The following is a 21,917-nucleotide window of genomic DNA, read 5'->3' on the forward strand; positions in this document are numbered from 1 at the left end:
TCTAGTCTTGGGTGTTAGGAGTGTTACAAACTGAATGTATGAAATTCAAAGGTTAAAGTGATTTCATTTCATCCAGTCGCCGTACTTCACGCGTGTGCTGCCGTCATACGGGCCGATCTCCGGAGGAACGAGGATCACCATTCACGGCAGCCATCTGAACGCGGGCAGCGCCGTCTCCATCAAGATCGGACTCAACACCTGCCGCTTCGAGAGGTACTGCTCATCTGAACACTGTAACACCACCAACACTGAAACACTGTAAAACCGGTTTAAACCTCAACATCAGACGTACTCTATTTGAGCTTTAACAGATGCATCGCTCAGTGGTGTTATTGTTACAAAAGCTATTAAATGAATTAATTAAAGTAAAGCTGAAATTGAATCAAATATTAATATTAGGAGTAGTGCTGGGCGGTATACCGGTTCATACCGATGTTTATTTTTTTTATGATATGAATTTTTATTATACCGCAATACCGGCGTATGTCGCTTAAACAACGTTCGGAACGCGGCACAGCGACACTGTTTGAGAGGGGTCCCGTTTCACTGTTGCACTGTAGTGAAAGCACAGCTGAGATCGCATTATGGCTGAATCCGAAATCGCCTCCTAAACCCTCATTCACTATTCCCTACATTAGTCCACTAATATACACTCACCTAAAGGATTATTAGGAACACCTGTTCAATTTCTCATTAATGCAATTATCTAATCAACCAATCACATGGCAGTTGCTTCAATGCATTTAGGGGTGTGGTCCTGGTCAAGACAATCTCCTGAACTCCAAACTGAATGTCAGAATGGGAAAGAAAGGTGATTTAAACAATTTTGAGCGTGGCATGGTTGTTGGTGCCATGGGCTACAACAGCAGAAGACCCCACCGGGTACCACTCATCTCCACTACAAATAGGAAAAAGAGGCTACAATTTGCACAAGCTCACCAAAATTGGACAGTTGAAGACTGGAAAAATGTTGCCTGGTCTGATGAGTCTCGATTTCTGTTGAGACATTCAGATGGTAGAGTCAGAATTTGGCGTAAACAGAATGAGAACATGGATCCATCATGCCTTGTTACCACTGTGCAGGCTGGTGGTGGTGGTGTAATGGTGTGGGGGATGTTTTCTTGGCACACTTTAGGCCCCTTAGTGCCAATTGGGCATCGTTTAAATGCCACGGCCTACCTGAGCATTGTTTCTGACCATGTCCATCCCTTTATGACCACCATGTACCCATCCTCTGATGGCTACTTCCAGCAGGATAATGCACCATGTCACAAAGAATCATTTCAAATTGGTTTCTTGAACATGACAATGAGTTCACTGGACTAAAATGGCCCCCACAGTCACCAGATCTCAACCCAATAGAGCATCTTTGGGATGTGGTGGAACGGGAGCTTCGTGCCCTGGATGTGCATCCCCCAAATCTCCATCAACTGCAAGATGCTATCCTATCAATATGGGCCAACATGTCTAAAGAATGCTTTCAGCACCTTGTTGAATCAATGCCACATAGAATTAAGGCAGTTCTGAAGGCGAAAGGGGGTCAAACACCGTATTAGTATGGTGTTCCTAATAATCCTTTTAATTTTAATTTAATTTACTGTAGTTCTCTAAACATGAACCAGCAACGTGTTTGTGCACATATAATCACGTCTTCTTCAAATGAAATGTATGTGCAAACAAGGACACAGATCCAGCCGTACGTCTGATCACGACTGCGATGCAAGATTGATTATTCTGATACACCGAAGACAATGATGTAAGTTAATAGACTGAAGAAGAATGGCAAACAAGTAACTGCTTTATTCTTTCTGTGTTAAACTGATGTGTGTCATTTGTTCAGATACTGTAGTGCTCTTAAATGTATTGAAAATATCCTTAAACCTTTTAAATGTTCTTCCGCGTTTCGCGGATTAGATTTTTTAAATGCTTAAGGTGCCCTCAACTCTGTTTTTTTCTCTCCGTGGTCATATTTTAATATTAATGTGTCTGTAATGAGTTTGTAGTCTGTTTTATTGGTTGTTGTTTCCGCACAACATCATTTTGTGGGGCTTTGCAAAACTGTGTTAATTCTAGGGTGGAATTTTCCTACAATTTCCTCGTCATGACAGTAAAATAGGGCATTTTAGTCAATCTACTGCAGTTTTTCCTCTCTCAATCAGTAGAAAATGCGGTTAACACTCTGTCATGCATAGGGGGAAAACAATACTATTAAACGAAACTGGTATAATTTAGATAGGTATAAACCAAAAAATCATAACATTTTCTTTAAGCAAAATATATATTTTGGTGTGAAATTTCACCTGAAATCTTCCCTTTACCATTGTTCAATGATGGTACTGGCATAGTACTTTATTGTAGGGGTGAAACCTGGGTTAATGTATGTCATTTTATGACTTTATTGTCTCAGGGGAAATGTATTATGCAGTAAGTTTAAAGTAGGATTGTCATCAGACAGGAACTGACTGATTTCTTTTAGTTAGTCTGAAAGCAAACTGAAATGATTGATGGGTTTGTGTTGTCGGAGCCAATCATGTGACGACAGTCTTGTCAAAATACATCCAGAACTCAGCAGGTTTCACCAGTGTGTGTTGTGAGCACTGTTGCCTAGGCAACACAGCAACTTCACGCACACGTAGAGGACACTGATCAAACATGGGAACAAACCTTCAGACTGAATCTCATCCTCCTCTTATCTGTCACATGACTAAACGTGCCATCAGACACGCACGTGTTGGTTTGATCAGATTAAAGTCCGTCATGTTCGCAGCCGTGGCTCTGTGATCTTTGAACCTTCAAACCTGATGCAACCTGATGAAAGTGTCGTCACACACCCTGCGCTCATGCACACATGATCCGCTTCACACGAGTGCGTGCTGCTGCTCTTATTCTCACATCTAATTCTGCATTAAAAACAGTCAAATTCTATATTTACTTCATTTTATATTTTTAAATATAGGTCCATTATCGATAAAATGCCCAAATATGTGCATAACATGCTTAAAAATAAAATAAGTACACTGTAAAAAAAAATCAGGTCTCCAATTAAAAATTTTCTAGTGAGCGATCACATCAAAAAATTTCAGTTGGCCAAATTGAATCTTAATTGAATTAAATTGCATCAATTCACAGAAATTCAATTTGGCCAACTGAAAAATTTAGATGTGATCGCTTAGGCTACTAGAAAATTTTCAATTGGAGAGCTGATTTTGTTTTACAGTGTAATAAAAAATAAAATGATAATATGTGCATAAAATGTGCATAAAAAATGTATATGTGCATAAAATACATTTAAAATGAAATGCATAAAAATAAATAAGTAAATAAAATATTTTTTTTAAATTAAATAAACCAGCACAGTATTTACTATATTACTCATAGTTGTAATTTATTTGTGAATAATATGTGTATTTGTGCATAAAATACTTGAAAATAAATTGCATAAATATACATAAAATACAAATAAAATAAATTAAATGCATAAACATTAACGACTGAATAAATAAATAAAATCACAAAATATTTTAAATGTAATAAATTTGCACAATATTTACTACATTACTCATAGTTGTAACATAGTTGTGGATAATATGCCTATATGTGCATAAAATACTTGGATAAAATTAATAAACATACATAAAACACTTACAACATAAAAAACATGAATATGAATGACTGAATAAACATTGAATAAATAAAGTCTCACAATTCTTAAATTAAATAAATATTCACTACATTACTCACAGTTGTAATTTAATAACTAAATTACACAATTTAATAACTAAAGTGTGTAACAGTGTTTTGCAATTCAAGTTTTCTATGATACGGTTCTTTAACAGAAGGAAAGCTTGAGTTTATGCTTGTGTTGTGTGTTTGACAGGCGGAGCACCCGTGAGATCGTGTGTGTGACTCCGGCGGGTTTGGGTTCTGGCGGGACCCCGGTGATGGTGGACATAAACGCAGCCGAGCTCAGAAACCCGGAGGTGAAGTTCAACTACACGGACGACCCCAGCGTCCTGAAGATCGAGCCCGACTGGAGCATCGCCAGGTGTGACTCATTAACACACCCTGACCTGTTCCTTTAGGTTTAAATCCAGGAGTTATATGAGTGTTTCCACATTTCACATTTTTCCCCTCATCAGACACACCTGATCCAACTCATCAGCTCATTAGTAGAGACTGCAAGACCTGAAGTGGGTGTGTCTGATGAGGGAGACATACAAAATGTGCAGTGGTGGGCGTCCCCAGGACAGGGTTGAGAACCACTGTTAGCGTAAGCGCTTGAAGATCCGTCTCTGGAGGTTTGAGTAACATCACATCATAAAACTGACGACAGAGAAAAGCTGCAAACAGACCAGCGCTGAACCGCGAAGAAGCGTTTCACATCCACAGGAGAGAGAGGTGTGAAGAGAGAGACACGTGTTAAACAGGTTCAAGCTCTAGCGTAAGGAGAGAGACCCTGTTAGTTTTTGTGCTTGAAATTGTGGAAATTGGTTTACGACACTTAAAAGCACCGTTCGCATACACAAATAACAGCTGCTTCATCTTCACGTGTCTGTTGTGTTTCTCTTATTTCATACAGGTCGACATTTATGTAATTAAAGTCTAGTCCACTAGTCGCCGATGACATCATTAATGAACAAATAAGCCTGAACCTCGAGCTGAGACTCAAACGCAGGTTGCCTTTTGCACAGCTATGGCATATGACAGTATGTGTGCGTTACAATGCAGCAGTGCATTAGATCAGAACGGCAATTAACTCGCAATAAGAAACAGGCATTCACCTGATGAGTTTTGAGCATCCAGATGGTATAATCAAACATATCTTGTGGAGCGCTCTCAGAGTTAGCATTTCTTTGTCATTTTAACTGTTGGAAGCGGAGCGTAAAAGTGGACTTCAAAGATTTCTTATCCTGTTGCGCCGTGATCAGCGATAAGCTTAAAGGTTTAGTTCACCCAAAAATGAAAATTAGCCCATAATTTACTCACCCTCAAGCCACCCTAGGTGTATATGACATTCTTCTTTCAGACAAATACAATCAAGAGTTATATTTAAAAAAGTCCTGGCTCTTCCAAGCTTTAGTGAATGTTGCTCTGTTTTTGAAGTCCATAAAAGTGCATCTATCCATCATATAACTGCTCCACACGGCTCCGGGGAGTTAATAAAGGCCTTCTGAAGCTATTCGATGCATTTGTATGAGGAAAATATCCATATTTAAAACTTTATAAAGTAAAATTTCTAACTTCCAGGGACCATCTTCTGTGTTCAACTTACGGAAAAAGCGTAGCGCCCGCGCCTTTCGCAGTTCAAAATGCTTACTCTATGTCTGAGGACCGTAACTGGTGTGCAATGTCATCAGACGTAGTGTAAACATTTTGAACTGCGAGAGAAGAATGTCATATACACCTAGGATGGCTTTAGGGTGAGTAAATTATGGGCTAATTTTTATTTTTGGGTGAACTATCCCTTTAAAGCATTAAGGCAGAATGTTAAAGTCGACTAGTCTGTGCAACCCCTAGTTAAAGGGTTAGTTCACCCAAAAATGAAAATTCTGTCATTAATTACTCACCCTCATGTCGTTCGACACCCGTAAGACCTTTGTTCATCTTCGGAACACAAATGAAGATATTTTAGTTGAAATCTGATGGCTCTGAAAGGCCTCCATTGGCACAATGGTCTTTACACTCTCAAGACCCATAAAAGCTACTAAAGACGTCGTTACACAGTCCATCTCACTACAGTGGTTCTACAATAACTTTATGAAGCGACGAGAATAGTTTTTGTGCGCAAAAAAAACCTAAATAACGACTTATATAGTGATGACCGATTTCAAAACACAGCATCATGAAGCTTCGAAGCGTTATGAATCAGTGAGTCAATTCAGCGGTTTGGATCGCCAAAGTCACGTATTTCAGTCACGTATTTCATGATTTTTTTAATGTTTAAAACAAAAAAAGTATCTTCTGCTCACCAAGGCTGCATTTATTTGATCAAAGTACAGTAAAAACAGTAAAAAAAAAAACATATATATATATATATATATATATATATATATATATATATATATATATATATATATATATATATATATATATATATATATATATATATAACTAAAACAAAATATTAAAGCTGAATTTTCAGCATCATTACTTCAGTCTTCAGTGTCACATGATCCTTCAGAAATCATTCTAATATGATGATTTACTGCTCAAGAAACATTTCTGATTATTATCAATGTTGAAAACAGTTGTGCTGCTTCCAAATACTTTTGATGAATAGAAAGTTCAAAAGAACTGCATTTATTTGAAATAGATTATTAATTATTAATACATTATTAATATCGCTTTTGATCAATTTAATATCTTTGATGAATTCAAATAATTTATTTCAGAAAAAAATCTTACACTGACCCCAAACTTTTGAACGTTAGATCACTAGATTTTTCAAATGAGAGAAGTTCAGTATGTACTTTTAGTGCACAGAAGTGTCATTCAGCCAAAGTCTCCACTGGCTAAAGCGGCTTCAGGAGGAAATGAAAATGTTGTGTAAGGTGATGGATGGTTAAGAGGATATCCATGTTTTCTTGAGGTTTACTCTGTTGTTTTCCTCTCTGCTAGTGGTGGAACCCTGTTAACGGTCACCGGCAGCAACCTCGCCACCGTCAGAGAGCCGAAGATGAGAGCCAAATACGGCAGCATCAGTGCCGTCAACGTAAGTGTCTTAACACACAGATTCAACTTGTCACGTTATTCTCTCTATTGTTATTTTATTCTATTCGTTATGCTTTCTCTCTATAGTTATACCCAATAGTTTAGAGATTAAAGATTTTCAGTATTTCTACGTATCGGCATTTTAGAATGAAGGATCATGTAACACTGAAAACTGGAGTAATGATGCTGAAAAATCATATATTATATTGCATTTTAATATATATTCAAATTGAAAACAATTGAAATATTTGGACCCACTTTATATTAGGTGGCCTTAAATGTACTAACATTTAAACTAATCATTTGTTACAATGCACTTATGTGTACATACATGTTTTTACATTGTACTTACATTTTAAGAAATACCTGCATGTAATTACATCTGTAATTCATTTCTGTTGTTACATTTATAATTACACTTCCCTTACACCTACCCTACCCTTAAACTGACCCATACCACCACATCTGTCCCTAACTTTACCCGTATCCCACCTTAATATCAGCAAAAGTGTTTTGCAATACAATTTGAACACAATAAGTACATTGTACATATTTTTTGATGCAAGTACATAGTAGTTAAGGCCACCTAATATAAAGGGAGACCACATTTTTTTATCAAATAAATGCGGCCTTGGTGAGCAGAAGAGACATAAAAGAGACTTTCAAAAACCATAACAGTTATACTGACTTGTGAACTTTATTGTATAGACTATTTTTATGGTGTTTTTTGTCTCTTCTGAGCTCTAAAGCAGCAGGAACAGACAAACAAGTGTGTTCAACCGAAGCCCTGTGTGCCTGCACATGTTTTTCTTTTGCGTATGTGTGACATTGAATCACCTTTTCCCAGTTTAACCTTTAAAATGTCAACGGCTGACGGGATACAGAACATAAAATCTCTATAAAGCCCAGAGAACGTCCCGCAGGGCGAACGTAACCTTTCCTCCTCCTTGATCTGTTCATCTGAACTGTTTTCCCGTGTCTTCATTTTATTGGCTCTTAAGCAGCGTTAGTGTCTTTAGTAATCCATGATCTTTTCCTCTTTCTCTCTCACAGAACTGTACTGTGCTGAATAACACCGTGATGGTGTGTCTGGTGCCGTCCGTGGCCGGCTCTGAAAGAGGCTTCTCGGAGGTGGGCAGCGGGCCGGATGAGATCGGATTCATCATGGATAACGTTCAGACGCTCCTGGTGGTGAACGAGACCTTCAGTTTCTATCCCGATCCCGTGTTTGAACCCTTCGGTCCGTCCATGCAGGAGCTCAAACCCGGTTCTACTCTGATACTGAAGGTAAGAGTGTGAGATCTCATTGCACTTGTACTGTAGTTCTCTATTTTTGACTTGAGGCTAAACTCTACAGACTTGAAACTGCATAGCAACACCCTGGAAACCACTCACAAACCCTGCCATTGAGCCAGCAGGTTTTGCACAGGAAACACCTCTCACTTTTACTTCAAAAATCTAGTCCGTCTGAATGCTGGTGCTGTGGTGTTGAGGTCTCTCGCTTCATGCACAGCGTTAAACAATTTCAGAAAAAATTACATGCATCGGATTATCTGCGCAATTCAATTTCACATGCAAAACCTTCTGGGTAATGTGCAATATGAGTTGAGTCTACATAGTAAATGGAGCCCTTCAGTATCACGCGTCTCTAAATGAAGCATGCAAATATTTATGCTTGCTTCTGCCTCTGGGTTTTGCCATACCATAAGCCCCTTGGCCAGAGAGAGGTAGGGTGTGTTGAGTGAATGCAGCGTATGCACAGACGAATGGAAATCATGATATTTTTTATAGTAGTAATATTTTGAATTAGCTTTTTATTTTTATATTTTCATTTAAGTTTTAGTAATTTTTTGTGCTTTCGTCATTTTTAAAAAATATTTCTATTTACTCTCCACCTGCTATAGTAGCCACACCCCAAACTCTCCACCTGCAACAGTAGCTACACCCCAAACTCTCCACCTGCTATAGAAGCCACACCCAAAACTCTCCACCTGCAACAGTAGCCACACCCCAAACTCTCCACCTGCTACAGTAGCTACACCCCAAACTCTCCACCTGCTACAGTAGCCACGCCCCAAACTCTCCACCTGCTATAGAAGCCACACCCAAAACTCTCCACCTGCAACAGTAGCCACACCCCAAACTCTCCACCTGCTATAGAAGCCACACCCAAAACTCTCCACCTGCAACAGTAGCCACACCCCAAACTCTCCACCTGCTACAGTAGCCACGCCCCAAACTCTCCACCTGCTATAGAAGCCACACCCAAAACTCTCCACCTGCAACAGTAGCCACACCCCAAACTCTCCACCTGCCATAGAAGCCACACCCAAAACTCTCCACCTGCAACAGTAGCCACACCCCAAACTCTCCACCTGCAACAGTAGCCACACCCCAAACTCTCCACCTGCTACAGTAGCCACACCCCAAACTCTCCACCTGCTACAGTAGCCACACCCCAAACTCTCCACCTGCTACAGTAGCCACACCCCAAACTCTCCACCTGCTACAGTAGCCACACCCCAAACTCTCCACCTGCTACAGTAGCCACGCCCCAAACACTCCACCTGCTACAGTAGCCACACCCCAAACTCTCCACCTGCTACAGTAGCCACACCCCAAACTCTCCACCTGCTACAGTAGCCACACCCCAAACTCTCCACCTGCTACAGTAGCCACACCCCAAACTCTCCACCTGCTACAGTAGCCACACCCCAAACACTCCACCTGCTACAGTAGCCACACCCCAAACACTCCACCTACTGCAGTAGCCACATCCTAATCTCTCGGCTTGCTACAGTAGCCACACCCCAAACTCTCCACCTGCTACAGTAGCCACACCCCAAACTCTCCACCTGCTACAGTAGCCACGCCCCAAACACTCCACCTGCTACAGTAGCCACACCCCAAACTCTCCACCTGCTACAGTAGCCACACCCCAAACTCTCCACCTGCTACAGTAGCCACATCCCAAACTCTCCACCTGCTACAGTAGCCACACCCCAAACACTCCACCTACTGCAGTAGCCACATCCTAATCTCTCGGCTTGCTACAGTAGCCACACCCCAAACTCTCCACCTGCTACAGTAGCCACACCCCAAACTCTCCACCTGCTACAGTAGCCACACCCCAAACTCTCCACCTGCAACAGTAGCCACGCCCCAAACTCTCCACCTGCTACAGTAGCCACACCCCAAACTCTCCACCTGCTACAATAGCCACGCCCCAAACACTCCACCTGCTACAGTAGCCACACCCCAAACTCTCCACCCGCTACAGTAGCCACACCCCAAACTCTCCACCTGCTACAGTAGCCACACCCCAAACTCTCCACCTGCTACAGTAGCCACACCCCAAACTCTCCACCTGCAACAGTAGCCACGCCCCAAACTCTCCACCTGCTACAGTAGCCACACCCCAAACTCTCCACCTGCTACAATAGCCACGCCCCAAACACTCCACCTGCTACAGTAGCCACACCCCAAACTCTCCACCCGCTACAGTAGCCACACCCCAAACTCTCCACCTGCTACAGTAGCCACACCCCAAACTCTCCACCTGCTACAGTAGCCACACCCCAAACTCTCCACCTGCTACAGTAGCCACACCCCAAACTCTCCACCTTCTACAGTAGCCACACCCCAAACTCTCCACCTGCTACGGTAGCCACACCCCAAACTCTCCACCTGCTACAGTAGCCACACCCCAAACTCTCCACCTGCTACAGTAGCCACACCCCAAACTCTCCACTTGCAACAGTAGCCAAGCCCCAAACTCTCCACCCGCTACAGTAGCCACACCCCAAACTCTCCACCCGCTACAGTAGCCACACCCCAAACTCTCCACCTGCTACAGTAGCCACACCCCAAACTCTCCACCTGCTACAGTAGCCACACCCCAAACTCTCCACCTGCTACAGTAGCCACACCCCAAACTCTCCACCTGCAACAGTAGCCACGCCCCAAACTCTCCACCTGCTACAGTAGCCACGCCCCAAACTCTCCACCTGCTACAGTAGCCACGCCCCAAACTCTCCACCTGCTACAGTAGCCACGCCCCAAACTCTCCACCTGCTACAGTAGCCACACCCCAAACACTCCACCTACTGCAGTAGCCACATCCTAATCTCTCGGCTTGCTACAGTAGCCACACCCCAAACTCTCCACCTGCTACAGTAGCCACACCCCAAACTCTCCACCTGCTACAGTAGCCACACCCCAAACTCTCCACCTGCAACAGTAGCCACGCCCCAAACTCTCCACCTGCTACAGTAGCCACACCCCAAACTCTCCACCTGCTACAATAGCCACGCCCCAAACACTCCACCTGCTACAGTAGCCACACCCCAAACTCTCCACCCGCTACAGTAGCCACACCCCAAACTCTCCACCTGCTACAGTAGCCACACCCCAAACTCTCCACCTGCTACAGTAGCCACACCCCAAACTCTCCACCTGCTACAGTAGCCACACCCCAAACTCTCCACCTTCTACAGTAGCCACACCCCAAACTCTCCACCTGCTACGGTAGCCACACCCCAAACTCTCCACCTGCTACAGTAGCCACACCCCAAACTCTCCACCTGCTACAGTAGCCACACCCCAAACTCTCCACTTGCAACAGTAGCCAAGCCCCAAACTCTCCACCCGCTACAGTAGCCACACCCCAAACTCTCCACCCGCTACAGTAGCCACACCCCAAACTCTCCACCCGCTACAGTAGCCACACCCCAAACTCTCCACCTGCTACAGTAGCCACACCCCAAACTCTCCACCTGCTACAGTAGCCACACCCCAAACTCTCCACCTGCTACAGTAGCCACACCCCAAACTCTCCACCTGCAACAGTAGCCACGCCCCAAACTCTCCACCTGCTACAGTAGCCACGCCCCAAACTCTCCACCTGCTACAGTAGCCACGCCCCAAACTCTCCACCTGCTACAGTAGCCACGCCCCAAACTCTCCACCTGCTACAGTAGCCACACCCCAAACTCTCCACCTGCTACAGTAGCCACACCCCAAACTCTCCACCTGCTACAGTAGCCACACCCCAAACTCTCCACCTGCTACAGTAGCCACACCCCAAACTCTCCACCTGCTACAGTAGCCACACCCCAAACACTCCACCTGCTGCAGTAGCCACACCCCAAACTCTCCATCTGCTACAGTAGCCACACCCCAAACTCTCCACCTGCTACAGTAGCCACACCCCAAACTCTCCACCTGCTACAGTAGCCACGCCCCAAACTCTCCACCTGCAACAGTAGCCACACCCCAAACTCTCCACCTGCTACAGTAGCCACGCCCCAAACTCTCCACCTGTTACAGTAGCCACGCCCCAAACTCTCCACCTGCTACAGTAGCCACGCCCCAAACTCTCCACCTGCTACAGTAGCCACGCCCCAAACTCTCCACCCGCTACAGTAGCCACACCCCAAACTCTCCACCTGCTGCACTAGTTACGCAATGAACAATTAACCGGGTTAAGAGAATGTAGTTTAACCTAAGAAATCTTACGTGCTTCACTGGAAACACTGGTAGAGTATTTTAAGATGATCTTCTGTATATGACAATATGATAAAAAATAAACATGTTTGTACGTGTGTTTGCGTTTCAGGGCAGAAATCTGATTCCTTCAGCTGCTGGTAACTACAGGTTGAACTACACCGTTCTGATCAGTGACAAACCGTGTGTGTTGACCGTATCAGAGACACAGCTGCTCTGCGACTGGCCAGACGTCACCGGCCAGCATAAAGTCACCGTAAGTGTGTCAGCGTCGTGCATTTCAGTACAGATGTGATGATTCTCTTCTCCTCTTCTGTCTTCCAGCGCTCCGCTCTTTCCCACGACTATCACACCGTCTCATTTGTGACTCTTCTTCTCATTCATCTTTCAGTGCATGTTTCTCAGCATCAGATTACTGATGGGAGTTTCTGTCGCTGCTCTCCGGGGGTTTTGTGTTGTATTTATTTACACTGAGCTTGCAAAGACTCTGAGAAGCAGATCTGTATTTACATGTAGTGGGTTTCATCTTTAAATAGCTGTCTTTATTTGCTGAACATGAGCGTTCAATTATATTTTGTATGGCAGAGTTATTAAAACATCGCTCCCGATGTTTTTTCCCAAGCTGTCTGCTCTCTTTCTGCATGAGACGAGCCTGAAGGCAGAACGGCAGAGATGCTATGACACACATGTTTGTCCTCGACCTATATATTATGACCCATATCGAAGCTGTGTGACAGCGAGAGACCCGCCATTTAGCTCGGTATCTTTACCGGTTTACTTATGAATAAAACTTCACACAAGCCCGTTTGACCCCCATTAGCCCGCATTAGTCCACTTATAATCATAGTCTTGGTTCCTTGCACCATGGTCATTTTTCATGACCATTTTCCCACTTTCTTTCTGTTTACAATTAGTCACCATGAAATTACAATTGACAGTTCTTGTTTTTTTATGGAATATTGCAGTTTGTTATAAATGATTTATCCGTGCATATCATTATTGTGCCCCGTAATCTTGAATCAGAATAACTTCCCCTCCCTCTTGCAGCAACTCTTCTCTTCTCTGATGACGAGGGCGGGGCAACCTGTCACTCACATGAGATCCACCAATAGCAAACCACAACCATCCAATCAATTCCCCTCAGACAAAATCAAGCCCCGCCCTACATTTGATCTTGTTCTAGAATCCGTTTCATATACGTAACAATAGGGCAGAAAAGACTAACTTTCTAACAACTTCCCTTTCATGCCGGCTACTCTTTCATATGTAAATGACCTCTGTCATGATTGGCTGACCTTTTTGCATATGAAATGAGGAGCTGTGCCGGACAGTCATGTGTCAAACTATAAAGAACAAACTATATTATTACATAAGAAAAATAAAATTCCTGTTCTCCGTGCGGTGACCGCTTTGACACCTGTCAGTCATCATGGCGTGTGTGTGTGTGTGTTGCGCAGATCCTGGCCGGAGGTTTCCGCTACTCTCCAGGAACTCTGCAGATCTACTCGGACAGCCTGCTGACGCTTCCCGCCATCATCGGGATCGGGGGAGGAGGAGGCCTTCTTCTCCTCGTCATCATCATCATCCTCATCGCCTACAAGCGCAAGTCACGTGACGCGGATCGAACACTCAAACGACTGCAGCTACAGATGCACAACCTGGAGTCCAGAGTCGCCCTGGAGTGCAAAGAGGGTATAACAGCCGTCATTTCAGCACACACTTTCTTTCTTTCACTCTTTTTTTATTATTTTGCTCTATCTTTCTTTTGTGCTTTTCTTTCACACTTTCTGTCATGCTTTTTTGTGCTTTCTTTTCTTTTGCACTTTTTCTTTTGTGCTTTCACACATTCTTTCGCTCATTTGCGCTTTCTGGCTTTTATGCTCTTTCATGCTTTCTTTCATTCATGCTTTTTTGCGTTTTCTTTTTTATGCTTTTGCTCTTTCTTTCCTTCTTTTTTGCTCTCTTTTTTCACACTTTCATGCTTTCCTTCTTTCACACGTACATTCACGCTTTCTTTGACACTTTCACTCTCTTTCTACTCTTTCATACTTGCTTTTTGATGCTTTCACGCTTTTGTTTTCTTTGTCCTTTTTATCTTTTGCGCATCTTTCCTTTTGCTCACTTATTTGCTGTTACTTTCGTTTATTCATGCTTTCTTTATTTCTTCCTTTCACACTTTCTTTCATGTGTTCTTTGTTCTTTTTGGTTGGTTCTTTATCCGTTCTCTTTAGTTAATTAGTTTGTTCTCTCCATCTCATCACTCTCCTTCAATCTTTTTCAATTGCTTTTCCTAGTTTAATTTGATCTTTCTCTTCCGTTTGCTCTCTGTTTCTCTCTCTGATTGGCTTTGTTTTCTCTGGTCTTCTGTTAGTGATGACCTCACGATGCACACATCATTTATCATACACACGCGCACTGAACGCCCGTCTCATTCCCTCCGCGGTCACAAGGGCGTGAGACGAGTCGCCCATTATCTGTCTCTGTCGGGCCCGAGGTGACGACCTTGTCTGTCTCCAGACTTGGAGAGAGGGATGAGGACAGGGAAGAGAGGATAAAAGAGATAGATAGCAGGAGGTGAGAGTGACAGGTCACTGATAAGTGATGAGACGTCCTGCAGGATGAATAAAAATTGGCGATAAATAACCACAACGTCCAGATTGATTAGGCGAGCGACAGGCTGGATCAGAAGTACTTGTATGACACAGAGATTCACCGTTTCTCTGACTCTCTGTTTCCAGCGTTTGCGGAGCTGCAGACTGATATCCATGAGTTGACTCAGGATCTGGATGGAGCTGGAATTCCGTTCCTGGATTACCGCACTTATGCCATGAGAGTGCTTTTCCCTGGAATAGAGGACCATCCGGTGCTGAAGGAGATGGAGGTACATGCTGACAGATTTAACCCAGGCTAATGTTAGACCAGAGGAGAACTAATCCCGGACTAAACTAATCCCGGACTAAACTTTCTCCAAAGGTTTATTGGGTTTGGGTCACCTTTGGCTGCTTAGTTGGGGTTTAAAAGACACATTCAGTAATATTATCGATTTGATAATGACACTATTGATTGATAACAAACTGTTTTGAGCTGAATAATGGCACTATTGTCTTCTGTTGAGCTGATGTACAGCTGAATTTGAGTTTGTTTTATAATTGATAAACTTTGCAAAAAAAAATTATTTGCAATTTTTTATTGTTGTTTTCGTTATTTACCCTAACCTATTTGTTTGTTTGTTTGTTTGTCTATTTATTTATTTAATATTATTTGTTTACATTAACCCATTTATTATTTATTTTATTTATCCTATCTCATTTTGTTGTTGTTGTTGTTAGTTTATTTATTTACTTACCTTAACCCATGCTATTATTAGTATTTATTTGTTTATTTGTTTGTTTATTTAATATAATTTTTACATTAACCTATTTATTATTATTTATTTATTTCATTTATCCTAAACAATGTTGTTGTTGTTGTTGTTGTTAGTTTATTTATTTATTTACTTACTTACCTTAGCCCATGCTATTATTTGTATTTATTTATTTGTTGATTTATTTAATATAATTTTTACATTAACCTATTTATTATTATTATTTATTCATTTTATGTATCCTAACCCATTTATTATTATTATTATTATTATTATTATTATTATTAAACAATGTATTATATTTGTATTTATTTGTTTGTTTGTTTACTTTTTCCATTAACCTATTTATTATTTTATTTATTTATTTATTTATTTACCTTAACCCTTCTATTATTATTTATATAATATATAATATTTGTTATTTGTATTTTTTTTTTATCCTAAGCCATTTATTATAATTTTTTTGTTAATATTAATTTACCTTAACTTATTTATTATTATATATAATTTTTTTTACGCATTTTTTTATGGACAATTATTGAACTGATGTGAGCTCAATAATGACATTATTGTCTTCTGCAGCTGAAATTAAGTTTTTTCATACTTGATATATTATGCCTGTTATTTTCCTGTTTATTACCGTGAAGTTGTTTTGAAGCAATCTATATATATCTGGTATAAATTGCTATATATAAATAAATGTGACTTGACTTGATGTTGATGTTTTCTCGTCTCCATCTCTCTCAGGTGCCGGCGAATGTGGAGAAGGCTTTGACTCTGTTCGGGCAGCTTTTGAACAAGAAGCACTTCTTGCTGACGTTCATCCGGACGTTAGAGGCTCAGCGCTCATTCTCCATGCGTGACCGCGGGAACGTGGCGTCTCTCATCATGAGCGCCCTGCAGGGCGAGATGGAGTACGCCACCGGTGTCCTGAAACAGCTGCTGTCCGACCTCATCGACAAGAACCTGGAGAGCAAGAACCACCCCAAACTCCTGCTGCGAAGGTACGGCATCTTACTTCACGCTCAAGTTCCCATGTGGCACCTGTTTGGTACATGGTGTTAATGGACTTTGTGAGTTTGACTTATAGAGGTCAGATTTTTTCTCCCATCACTCATTCGCTCTCCATCCCCCCGTTTCCTGGCTTTGCCCTTTCGCGGCCGTCTGTGGTTCATCCCTCTGTTTCTGTCAGATGATATTACACACCTGAACACACACACATTCCCTGCGGAGCGCGAGCGTGAGGGAGGAGCGCTGTGGGAGATGAAGCTCCAGGAGGAGACGTGACACGACCAGCAGAGATGTGATGAGAGATTGAGCGGGAGAGTCGGAGGAGTTAATGACTTTAGTCTAGAACATAGTGTATTTCATCAATATCACAAAAACAAATCAACGATTTCCGAAATGGCTTCAGTGTTTCATCTACAGTACCTACAGCTCTCACTATCTCACATCCTTCACTTTGGCTTTATTTACCATGAAGGTACAAAGACTCCGTCTGGATCAATCTAACGATATCATGTCACGGGACATTTTCCCCAAAATTAAAAGGAAAAAAAATATTTTTTCTTTTTTTTAGGACCATTAAGATTCTTTAGCATTGTAACATTATTTGCACGAAAATTAAGCTCTTTTCATGCTAATTACAGTAGAAATGAAGGGTTTGTTTAGTCAGTTAATTTACAAATATATACAACAAATGCTATTTTTATGTGCAGTATCTGTACCATTACAGTATAATTGTCTTTAAAATACTGTTAGTATAGTTATTGTCATGAAAATGCAAAAAAAAACAATGGTTCTAAATAGGCTCCATTTTCTTTAAACAAAATATATGTATATATATATATATATATTTTAAATATTTTTTGTTTTATTATTGTTTTGTTTGTTTTTTATCATTAACCTAAATATTTGTATTTTTTATTTAACTTATCCCATTTTTATTTTTATTATTAATTAATTAATTGTAACCATGTAATCATTTATTGATACTATTATTTGTTTATTTATTTAGCTTAACTCAATTTTTATTATTTATTTATTTATTCAATTTATTATTGTTGTTAATTTATTTATTTCGCTTAACAATGTATTATGTTTGATTATTTGTTTACCTTATCCCATTTATTATTATTTTTATTTATTTCACTTAACCATTTATTATTATTATTTGTATATTTTTATTTAGCTTAACCCATGTTTATTATTTTTATTTTGCTTATCAATTTTTATCATTATTTGTTTATTTATTTAGCTTAACCATTATTTATTTGTTTAGCTTAATTTATTATTATTAATTTGATTATTTATTTATCCTATCCCATTTATTATTATTATTATCATTTTATTAAACATTTATTATTATTATTAAACCCATTTTTGTTGTTCTTATTATTATTTTGCTTAACCATTATTTATTTATTTTTCTTAACAATTTATATTTTATTTGATTATTTATCCTATCTCATTTATTATTATCATGATTATTTATTTATTTATTTTGCTAAATGCTTATTGTTATTATTTGTTTAGGTTAACCCATTTATTATTGCTATTATTGTTATTTTGCTTAACCATTTTTATTTTTTGTTTATTTATTTAGCTTAACTAATTTCTTAATTTATATTATTATTATTATTATTATTATTATTATTATTATTATTTGGAAAAGTAAATTATGACCAGGTCATATTCTTGAAATGTTTTGCGATTCATACCTAAGCCATATTCATGCGTGTCAACAATATCTCACTCTCGACGTTGACACTGTCAGAAATGATCATTCTGTCGCACTGATGTCTCGTCTTCAGAGTGATTGTGTTCCGCTGCAGCTTCTCAGTTTCTCTTCTTCTCTCTGACATGACAAACATCACCTGAAGATGAAATAAATGTGAGCAGTCAAATCTCAATCTTTCACCCCTCCGGAAACGTTTCCAGCACAATGTTCTGGTTTTTTTAATAACTCCTCACAGTCTGTGTTCCACGTCGAGCTCTCGTGCCTTATCAGTCTCCTCTGCATCTGTCTTGGCATCAGAACGAGTGAATAATTCAGCAGAGATGTTAAAAACAAACATATTTCACCAGATTCCTCGTCTACGCCTCCTCTCGCACGCCGTGAGCAGATTAGCGCTAATAAGGTCCGTTAATTACCAAGCCGTGTAATTAGCCTCATTCCGAGGGACTTTTTTTCCGAGGGTTGTTATTGTACGCCAGGTTTCTGTTTAATGACAGAAGATACCGAATATTTTAATTGGTGTTTTCTTAATGAAGTTTAGGGGTTTGCTCAGCGAGGGAAGAGAGCAGCGCTTTGGTTTGTTATTAATGCTAAATTATTAGCGTTTGTGCTTTGCGCTCGGGTCCTTTGAAGGTTTCTCCCCGAGCTGCGTTCACCGCTGCTGGTGGAATAATTTGGCCGCGGCACTTTGATGTCAAATGGGAGTTTAATACAACATCCCCCCCCCTCCCCCCCTCCAAAAGATGTTGGTTATCAGAATGGCTGTTTTTCTTGTTGTGAGGCTTGGGAAATTGAGGAATGAAGAAGCCTTCAAAGCCTCTCTCTGCTCTTAAAGGTTCCCTCAGGGACTCCGATGCCCAAGTAAATAAATCCTTGACATTTATTTTTTACTCTGTTTCCCCCTCAGGACTGAATCTGTGGCCGAGAAGATGCTAACAAACTGGTTTACTTTCCTCCTTTACAAGTTTCTTAAGGTAAGTGGAAGGAGCTGGAATGAATGACTGTATTTCCGTGAATCTTGAGCGATGTTACTCACTATATAAAGAGAGCTTAATCAGCTGAAGGTGGTCTGCTGCTCTTCCGCTGGTCAGTCTGGTCTGGTTTACAGGTTTTAGAGAGGCTTTGGTCAATTGTCAGTCCTTCAGGCTGGGAAACCAAATAAACCGACCATCTTGTCAACAAAATTGTTTGAGATTGTTTTTAGTTGCCCTATTTCCATACTCAAACCAAACTCAAAATACACATTATTATGATCATTAAATATATTTAGATGCTGTTAAGATTGACTACTGTTCAAAAGATTTTTAGGAAAGAAATGAACACTTTTAACATTGATCAAACGCCACAGTAAATTTATGATGTTACAAAATATTTATATTGCTGTTCTTTTGAACCTTCTATTCATCACAGAATTCTAGAAAAATGTCAATTTTCAACACTGATAATAATCATAAATGTTTCTTGAGCAGCAACTCCTCATATTAGAATGATTTCTGAAGGATCATGTGACTGAAGACTGGAGTAATGATGCTGAAAATGCAACTTTGATCACATGAATCAATTATATTTTAACATATATTAATTTAGAAAACAGCTATTTTATATTGTTTCATAATATTACAGTATTCTTAATCAAATAAATGCAGCCTTGATGAGCAGAAAAGACTTCTTTCAGGAACATAAAATAATACTTTTTTCTTTTTTGGCATGGTAAAATATTGTCCAAAGGAAATTTTCATCAACTGACAATGATTAAATGACTATGACTGAAACCAGCAAAGCACTTCAGGCAAGTTTAAGCTGTTTTTAAACAGTGTCCTGAGAGCGAATTATTAAATGATTGATTTCATATTTGAAGTCCAGACACATGCAGCCCACCGTCTGTACCAACATCATGTTGCTCTCGCTGTGACAATGTGGGTTTGTTTGTGGCTGCATCTTGAGATTCAGATACAAGACAAACAGATGTACTTTATCAGTCCCCCTGGGGAAATTCCTTATTACAATCTTTAAAAAGCTGCATTAATATAAAGCGCTTCCATAAACACACACTGAAGTGAGAGTCGTTGTGTCTATCAGACTCTGTGTTTGTGTGTCGTCTCCTGCTGCTCATTAACAGCTGTGTGTTTAATTATCCCCTGTGCTAATGAGCCCAGCGTGGCAGGGCCAGCATATGGATGGGCCGAACCTTCACGGTACGGGTCCCAGCGAGGGACACGAGACAACAAACATCCAGCAGGAGTCATGGGCGGCTGTTTGTCGCTCAGTGTTTTCACCTGAGAGCGTGAGCTCTGCTGATTAAAGTTGTCTGAATCTTATACAGTTTAATTACTTTGGGTAATTAGCCATGAGCTTTTTAAGACTGCTTGAAGTGGTGTTCATTTAAAGAGGAGCTACTCAGCTTTTTTCCATCTTCATCTCTATTTAGTGTGTAATGTTTCTGTTTGAGCATGAAAAAGCTCGGAAAAAGCAGAAAGTCCTGGTTGAGTTGGTTAGGAGTGTGTTGAGACTCGCGGTTATGGTAAGGGATGGGACATTTCCCAAACACGCTCGAAGCACTTGACCAAGCACAACACTCTGCTCCAGCCAACCAATCAGAGCACAGCGTGCTTTTCAGAAGGAGGGGCTTCACAGAGAAAGGAACTAAACAGAGCATTACCAAAGTCCCTTTAAAGGCCGGGACACACCAACCCGACGTCAAAGAACTAGCAGCGACGAAAGCCAACGGTGTTGTCGCCTCTCGTCGTCCGTGTCCGGACCAAAAAGCTGCACTTGAACGCACCGAGAGAACTACAGCCTTCTGCCAGCTAGCATGTGCGTTCTGCACCTGCGTGTAAATGAGACGACTGTCTATTTCTGCAGACATATTAGTCTATATTCGTCATTCAAAAGGGAAACCAACTCTCCAGGCTGCAGGTGCACAAACTGTAAACAAATCAGCGCACGCTTACCTTTTTGAATCTCAATCCTGCTGATCGCATTCTTTTATCCACTTTGCTCATGTAAATATTAAAATATTCACCAATTATTCCCGTGCATGGACTCATTCTCTAAGCTGAACAGCCAATCAGAGTTCTCTCTCTCACCGGCGGCCCGACGCCGATTCTACATGTTGAATCGGCCCAAAAAACCCAGAGGTGTCCAACTAGTCCCAATGGTGCAGAACACACCGGAAAAACAAAGTCGGCCGACGCTCAAAAACAGCCCGACATTGCCCGATGGACGATCGTCGGCTTGGTGTGTCCCGAGCTTAAGACAAGTAATTTCACTCAGTGGCCATCTCTGGAACTCCCCTCGGGCTTGCAATTGACCGTTCGCAAAGACCCGCCGCCTTTAGTTACTGTTGCTATGTCCGACAAGCCACGGTGCTCACACACCACACACATTTTCTCACGTAGAGAAAATACATCGCGGAGCAAATACGACACTGACAACACGCCGACAGACAGGACAGAGCAAGTTACTTTTGATATGAAACAAAGTCTCAACTTTTTTTTAAAGAAATTTAAACAATAAATACCATTTTGTGGCTCTTTAATGTGTCGTGATCGCTGTAGCGCCTCAGTTAAAGCTGCTTGTGAACCGATCATCTCTTCCTTC

The 21,917-nt window shown here is 40.9% G+C and overlaps 1 protein-coding gene across 1 annotated transcript in view; it reads left to right on the top strand.

Annotated features, from left to right (window-relative positions):
• plxna1b (plexin A1b) overlaps positions 1-21,917 on the top strand; it is a 165,978-nt gene that overhangs the window by 127,938 nt on the left and 16,123 nt on the right. The window contains exons 15-23 of the mRNA XM_079840050.1: positions 77-213; positions 3,878-4,045; positions 6,619-6,712; positions 7,765-7,998; positions 12,329-12,472; positions 13,674-13,908; positions 14,955-15,097; positions 16,328-16,584; positions 19,225-19,291. Of these exons, the coding sequence (XP_079696176.1) occupies positions 77-213; positions 3,878-4,045; positions 6,619-6,712; positions 7,765-7,998; positions 12,329-12,472; positions 13,674-13,908; positions 14,955-15,097; positions 16,328-16,584; positions 19,225-19,291 (1,479 nt within the window). The remainder of the gene's footprint in view (positions 1-76; positions 214-3,877; positions 4,046-6,618; positions 6,713-7,764; positions 7,999-12,328; positions 12,473-13,673; positions 13,909-14,954; positions 15,098-16,327; positions 16,585-19,224; positions 19,292-21,917) is intronic.

This window comes from Gobio gobio, assembly GCF_949357685.1.
Source record: "Gobio gobio genome assembly, chromosome: 17".
Classification (NCBI taxonomy): domain Eukaryota; kingdom Metazoa; phylum Chordata; class Actinopteri; order Cypriniformes; family Gobionidae; genus Gobio; species Gobio gobio.